General features: G+C 30.5%; 1 protein-coding gene across 1 annotated transcript in view; it reads left to right on the plus strand.

The window, feature by feature from the left end:
- The window catches only part of LOC127717444 (peroxidase-like protein), a 29953-nt gene extending 22701 nt beyond the window's left edge, over positions 1-7252 (plus strand). The window contains exons 11-13 of the mRNA XM_052223084.1: positions 2064-2172; positions 3197-3248; positions 4228-7252. Of these exons, the coding sequence (XP_052079044.1) occupies positions 2064-2172; positions 3197-3248; positions 4228-4317 (251 nt within the window). The 3' untranslated portion in view covers positions 4318-7252. The remainder of the gene's footprint in view (positions 1-2063; positions 2173-3196; positions 3249-4227) is intronic.
- The last annotated feature ends 1167 nt before the right edge of the window (positions 7253-8419 follow it).

Below are 8419 nucleotides of genomic sequence, written 5' to 3' on the forward strand. Positions count from 1 at the left end.
TTTTAAAGTCCTCGCCAAGGCTCAGACTTTAAAATTGATAATTTAACTATCTCGATTGGATAATTCCGATAATCCACTGGTATCAATGTAAGAATCTATATATATATTTCAGATGCCCCTTCATATATTCTATGTTATTGAAGGTTTCTCAATTATATATTTCAGATGCCCCTTCATATACTCTATGTTATTGAAGGTTTCTCAATTATATATTTCAGATGCCCCCTATGTTATTGAAGGTTTCTCAATTATATATTTCAGATGCCCCTTCATATACTCTATGTTATTGAAGGTTTCTCAATTATATATTACAGATGCCCCTTCATATACTCTATGTTATTGAAGGTTTCTCAATTATATATTTCAGATGCCCCTTCATATACTCTATGTTATTCAAGGTTTCTCAATTATATATTTCAGATGCCCCTTCATATACTCTATGTTATTGAAGGTTTCTCAATTATATATTTCAGATGCCCCTTCATATACTCTATGTTATTGAAGGTTTCTCAATTATATATTTCAGATGCCCCTTCATATACTCTATGTTATTGAAGGTTTCTCAATTATATATTTCAGATGCCCCTTCATATACTCTATGTTATTGAAGGTTTTCAATTATATATTACATATGCCCCTTCATATACTCTATGTTATTGAAGGTTTCAATTATATATTACAGATGCCCCTTCATATACTCTATGTTATTGAAGGTTTCTCAATTATATATTACAGATGCCCCTTCATATACTCTATGTTATTGAAGGTTTCTCAATTATATATTTCAGATGCCCCTTCATATACTCTATGTTATTGAAGGTTTCTCAATTATATATTTCAGATGCCCCTTCATATACTCTATGTTATTGAAGGTTTCTCAATTATATATTTCAGATGCCCCTTCAAATACTCTATGTTATTGAAGGTTTCTCAATTATATATTTCAGATGCCCCTTCATATACTCTATGTTATTGAAGGTTTCTCAATTATATATTACAGATGCCCCTTCATATACTCTATGTTATTGAAGGTTTCTCAATTATATATTACAGATGCCCCTTCATATACTCTATGTTATTGAAGGTTTCTCAATTATATATTACAGATGCCCCTTCATATACTCTATGTTATTGAAGGTTTCTCAATTATATATTTCAGATGCCCCTTCATATACTCTATGTTATTCAAGGTTTCTCAATTATATATTTCAGATGCCCCTTCATATACTCTATGTTATTCAAGGTTTCTCAATTATATATTTCAGATGCCCCTTCATATACTCTATGTTATTCAAGGTTTCTCAATTATATATTTCAGATGCCCCTTCATATACTCTATGTTATTCAAGGTTTCTCAATTATATATTTCAGATGCCCCTTCATATACTCTATGTTATTCAAGGTTTCTCAATTATATATTTCAGATGCCCCTTCATATACTCTATGCTATTCAAGGTTTCTCAATTATATATTTCAGATGCCCCTTCATATACTCTATGCTATTCAAGGTTTCTCAATTATATATTTCAGATGCCCTTCATATACTCTATGCTATTCAAGGTTTCTCAATTATATATTTCAGATGCCCCTTCATATACTCTATGCTATTCAAGGTTTCTCAATTATATATTTCAGATGCCCCTTCATATACTCTATGTTATTCAAGGTTTCTCAATTATATATTTCAGATGCCCCTTCATATACTCTATGTTATCCAAGGTTTTTCAATTATATATTTCAGATGCCCCTTCATATACTCTATGTTATTGAATGTTTCTCAATTATATATTTCAGATGCCCCTTCATATACTCTATGTTATTGTCAAGGTTTCTCAATTATATATTTCAGATGCCCCTTCATATACTCTATGTTATTGAAGGTTTCTCAATTATATATTTCAGATGCCCCTTCATATACTCTATGTTATTGTCAAGGTTTCTCAATTATATATTTCAGATGCCCCTTCATATACTCTATGTTATTCAAGGTTTCTCAATTATATATTTCAGATGCCCCTTCATATACTCTATGTTATTGAAGGTTTCTCAATTATATTTTTTAGCTCAAGTAAATTCAATCAAAAGAAGTGCAAGTCTTTCAAAAGTATTTTGTGAAACTATTGGTCTTCAAAAAATACATGGCGATGTATTCCGAAATCCATCAGACATAAGGTAAGATGAAAAGAACGTCGTAGTAAAAGTGATAGTTTGAATAACATTATTAAAATATGCCCTTGATGCTTGATTTTTGCATAATGGTGAAAAATGGGATAAAAAGCCAATCACATTTTGAACACATACGCTGCTGGAATGTTGCTACATAAAAATTAAAAGTTCACAATTGGGTAGCTGAAATCATCTATTTTGTAGTAAAAACTCAACCGAAATTCATTGTCAATTTCTTGATGTAAGTCAAGACTATAACGAATTTGTTGATTTACACGATCTTCCTCAAAATATAAAAGTTGTTGTTCAGTCGTTCTATTGGTATATATAGACAAGAGTTTGGCTTTGTCAGGTTTTATGGGCTTCATTTTTAGGATTTATTTTTGGAGTTATATTTGGTTATATTTGTTATATTTGGTACTTTTTCCTTCTATCAACTTACGGATTGTGTCCTATTTCTTATCACGGAATTTGTTCTGTGTATGTAATTGCGCATGGCTGATGATTGATGCATAGTAGGAGACGCTTATCGTGTGGACGCGGCCGCTCATCATCATGTATTCCGTTTGCACTTTTTGGATATATTCCAAATGGACCTACGAGTATGTAACATCGATATTGTTTTCTCTTTATTACCATTTTTTTATGTGTTCAATTGATGGTCGTAGTTATAATACGGTCAAAAAAGGCAAATATCACTTGATAAACTTTATGCCTCCGAAGCACATTCCTTGATTCACCTATATCTGGAACACTCAAAGTCAAATATTTGAAATATAATGATTTATCAGATCCGAAATACGTGAAAAGCTTTATCAAAATTTTTTTCTAAAAATAATAGCCAAATCCACCTAAGGTCAACTTTGCCGAAGGGAGTTTGGACCTTGTATCTTGATAATTTCTAAATTTCTAAATTGACAATTTATGAAATGTATATTGTAAATCATGTTAGTACTAACGCATCTGAATTTTAATCTTCTACTATATGGTTGACTTTACAATATGACAAAAGAACTAATTATTATTTCAGCTCGTTAGTAAACTGCACAAATCTACCTGATATTGACTTCTCTCTTTGGAAGGTGAGTTTCAACATTTATTTAACCATGTACAAAGTAAAACAACAAAAATACCGAACTCCAAGGAAAATTCAAATGGCAAAATCAAAAGCTCAAACACATCAAACGAATGGAAAACAGCTTTAATATTCCTGACTAGGTACAGGCATTTCCTTATGTAGAAAATGGTGGATTAAACCTGGTTTTATAGCTAGCTAAACCTCTCACTTGCATGACAGTCGCTTAAAATTCCATTATATTGACATCAATATGTGAACAAAACAAACCGACATAATAAGTACAAATGACAAAAATAGGGGTACAGCAGTCAACATTGTGCTATAATCTTAATCACATAAACACAAACAAATATGTCAAAAAAGAAAAACAAAATGGCATATAGACATAACACATATTAAGCAAACTGATATTAATATTTATAATTTGAAATTGCCAAGCCAGAGTTTAATGTCTGATGAAAGAAAACACTTATTTCATATAAAAAATATTTCATAAAAAGATAATGCTGTTGTAATTGCTAAATCATAGAAGTATACCATGATTTGTTATATCATTCAGTGTTTAGTTCCTTCTGATGAAAATACAGATTCTGTGGGAAGTTTAGCTATCTATATCAAACCAGGTTTAACCCATCATTTTCTTCGTAAAATGCCTGTACCAAATCTGAAATGTTGTCAGTTTATTTTTATGGACTTCCCCTATTTTTATTTTGCCTTGGAGTTCGATATTTTTGTTATATTTATTTCCAGCCTTACAAGGATCTGAAAACACTCCATTATATTTTCCCTTTTGGCAAGTATTACTTCAGCCAATAAAATGTCAGCCTCAAAATTTTGAAAATGTTTCATAACGACAAAAGCCTGAGATCCCGGAGAGTCTTTAAAAGTAAAATAGAGCGTTGCCAGATCTTTACTATCTAAGCATATGTATTTCAATCAGCTTGTTTCTAGTTTTGCAGAGTGGTTTTTTTTCTTCATTGTAGATGGATGTCTCAGGTTCAACAGAACGAATTGGACATGCAATAGGAATCTCTCTAGCCGCTATATTCCAGTATATACTAGTCAGCCTTTAGGCATGTTATTAATTTTGTGATATATATACGACAAATGCAGCGGGACGTTATAACTCATTTTAATCTATCCATTTAAAACAACATTCATGACTCGGAATGCTAAAGTCATTATAGGTGAAAGTATTATGATAGTTTTATTTGATTATGTGTTCCTTAACCAAAATATTAAGAATAGTAACAGATGTTTTATTGATAAAAGTGAACTAATATTGGAAAATAATCAATCTTTTAGTCTAAGAACTATTTATAAGATTAGATAAATGAAAACCAAACCAACTAACGATTGCTATGAAATTAGAGAAAAAGTTGTTTTTGTATAATTCTATTTTGTATATTCATTCATGTTATTTATATATTTTCTGTGATATTTTATATACATGACCATGTGAAGATCACATCCGTCCAACTAATAGGTATAAGATATTTACATTTTTAATCTATTCAATCTTTACCATGTGATATTAATAGACTTCTCTATGGTTTAATCTATGATCCGTCCTTTTCCTATTATCTGTGATATTCGAAGGCCTTTTCATATTTGTTTGATTATTTATATTACTTGTCCTTCGTCTGTCACAATTTTGTATCTGATATATTATAGTAATTTTTAGTTCTAACAATGAATATCAATGACTTTTTAGTAGCGATTCATTATTTACAAGATAATTTATTTCCAAAAGAAAAGTTTTTGAGAAAACTTCAATCAGTGATCTTGTTAGTGTTCTTTGAAATATGTTTTATATTTTTATGTATCAAAGTCTTAATTAGTAAAAACTATGTGAAAAGATACAATTACAAAATTTTCACATAGTAAAGTGAGACAATCTTTAGAACTATGAACGTGCCATATAATAAGTGATATTCAGACATACTGTAAAGATTGGTAGCTTTTTTACATAATAGAATTATTTGAGTTTTAAATAGTGATGCGTTTTTACCCCTACAATTGTTGGGGTCATCATGTTTGTCAAGTTTATTCGTACGCACGTTCGTAAGTCCGTCCAGTGCCGGGTTGAAGGTTTTTGTGTGTTAAGGAAGTAAACCTTGAAGGTGTAGTAACATCAACTTTAAACAGACGGTATTTTAGAAACTGAGGTTTCATCTCCCTCAGGCAAAGTTGACCTTAGATGGATTTGGCTATTTGTTTAGTTACTTTTTGGTTATATAGCTCTTCAACTGTTTAGGTTCTTATACATCCTTGGCTTTCAAATATTCGGCTTTGAGCGTTCCTGATGAAGGTAAATCCAGAAAGCGCTTCGGACGCATGAAAATTTATAACTTGTTGTTTTCATTTTTTAAGTTGAACTTTGTTAACTATAGGTCTAACTGGGGTAAATAACAGGAAAATGTATAAGGGCGAGCAGTGCTTGGTTTAATATGCACACACAATTTTGTCTTTATTATGTTAACGATGATTTTCCAATAAAGCCATGAAATGAAAAGAAAGTATAAATCCGAAAATATTCCGAATCAATACATATATTTAATCTGTATCTACCACATGATAATCGACGTTAATTGAGAAATATCTCCATCATATTTATAATACATTTATTTCATGTGTAAAATATATAGATTTATTTTTCCAAAAAGGTCTATAAGATTATTTTTTATGTACAGTTTCAGTTATATGAAATAAATGCAGGTATTTATCAATTAGTATGGAATGCAAATCATGTTTATAGTATTTTTGTTAGATCATGACAAACACAGTTGAAATAGGCAGTATATTACGTTTGATCTATTACACATAAAGATGCATTTGATGTTAACTTTTCTTCTTGTTGTTTACGCTGTAAAGACAAACATACATTTGCACTCGTACCACATCTTCGCATTTATATGTATGTTAATTTTTATTTATAATGAATATTTTCATTAATATTGATTTTGACTCAGACACGTGTTTGTTTGCCATTTTGTACCATCCATTGTAAGAGTGAGCGAAACTTTTCCATGTCCCTTGTGTCCACCTTTTGGAGCTGGTATGGTTTGTTTTCCTTAAAAAACAAAGACTTAAACAACAACTTGGTAAAATAAGGAAGTCTTTTGTGTGTTTTCAATGTTATAAAAATGCATTTGGAAATTGAGTGGGCTTCAAATCATATGCAGGTGGAAAATAGCCTGCACTATATTGTACAAGAAAAATTCTTCAATTCAGTCTTGAGTTTTCTTTTTTTTTATTCATAGCAGTTTTTCAAGTTTATACAATGTATCATTTAATACTGGTACACCTCAATGATCATTTACCAATATTTTCAAATTAATACTTTGACATCACATAAACTTATTTCACTATGCAGTCATTTCGGGGCCTTTTATAGCTGACTATGCGGTATGGGCTTTGCTCATTGTTGAAGGCCGTACTGTGACGTGACCTATAGTTGTTAATTTCTGTGTCATTTGGTCCCTTGTGGATAGATGTCTCATTGGCAATCATACCACATCTTCTTATTTTTTTATTGACTATGGCAAGTAACACGTTTGAGTTTTTTTTTCTTCAAGTCCTTTTTGGTATGTAAGGCTTAACAATTTTGAGAATGAAGATAGGGAAGCAAATCGAAAAAAAAAGAGAAAAAAAAAAAAACAAAGTTTACATTGCCCTCTACAGACATGCATCAACTTTATCATGTACACTCATGACAGACCCTTTGGACATCCAAGAATAAAAATTGTTTGGGAGCTTGAAATATGGCGATAATAAAGCGGCAACATCGTCTTATTGATTTTGAAATCAACAACAAAAATAAATGCATGCCTTGCTCTTATTGTTTTACTTATTAATAGATACACTTTTCTCACTTTGATAATTTATATTATTGTAATAAATATGTCTACACAATGTTATATCTTTTATATGAAATTTATAGTCATATACATATCTACACATTGTTATATTTTCGTATATTTTTATTAAATTAAAACATTTCATCAATATGTGTCATTTTTATGTACCGATTTCTCTTTATTTCTCGACCTGTAGATAATTATTATGTCGAAAACTTGGGCCATGTTTATTTTCCTCCTTTTTAGTTCTTGAAATTTACTTTTGATCCTTTTTTGTTATTTTATCAGCTCTTCAACGATTGTTAGTTTTTTTTATTTTCAAATATTTTGGCCACGAGCGTCACTGAAGAGATATGGTAACAAGAGCGCAATTATTTGTTTACATTTTACCGGCAAGTTTTTTAGCCCAAGATGGTACTCAGAATAGAATCCTATACGGCTTCTGATTGGATAATACAGGATTGGAATTACATTTAATCGAAAGCTTATCCAATTAGGTTTAAAAAATGCAGAAAATCATATTCACATTTTACAATTTAAAGTATAGAAAATATCTTCCATTTCTGCACGTCGGAGCCATTAAAAATATGCCTTTTTCATTAAGCGAAAAAAATAGACGATCTTTTTCAACTGCATTTTAAGTCAATTTTTGCCGCATGACCATATATATTTTTTTGGTTGTAATGCAACACTGGCATTTCTAGTAACAGGAACTGCTGACCGTTTTTCCCTATTTTGTGTAGTCTTCGAGGGAAAAAATACGAAACACCAGTGGTACCCTATGGAAAATGCATTACGAATAATTGCGCTCTTGTAACCTATAGAAAAATTACATTTTTTTTAATAAGGCTTTGAAAAATGTTAAAAATAGTCATTTTGCTTAGAAAAAAATGTGAAACAGTAATTAATGGGGTCAAATGGACTTTTCATTAACGTGCATTCAAGCTATAGTCTGTTTCCTATTTGTATTGATTTCCATATCTAAATCTAAGGTGGGCTCGAATGTCGAAAGTATGAAGAGAATAGAACGTTTTTGTGATATCTACTGTTTTTATTGGGAAAAGCATGTATATATCTTGAATTTGGAGATACTTTTTGGTTTTTAACCATAATGATCGTGACTCAGTTGCTATTCTAGCAAAAAGCTAATTTGGTGAAAATTGGACAAAAGGGTCCCTAAGCAAACACCAACGATTTAGTTACATTGCAAAGTAGAAATATTAATCTTAGCATTGAATATTGTAGTTCAAGAATAGTTTTTTCTTGCCAAAGTAGTTATATTATCATATTTTTGAAATATGGAAAAACTATAGTC

This window comes from Mytilus californianus, unplaced genomic scaffold (genome assembly GCF_021869535.1).
Source record: "Mytilus californianus isolate M0D057914Y unplaced genomic scaffold, xbMytCali1.0.p SCAF_10, whole genome shotgun sequence".
Classification (NCBI taxonomy): domain Eukaryota; kingdom Metazoa; phylum Mollusca; class Bivalvia; order Mytilida; family Mytilidae; genus Mytilus; species Mytilus californianus.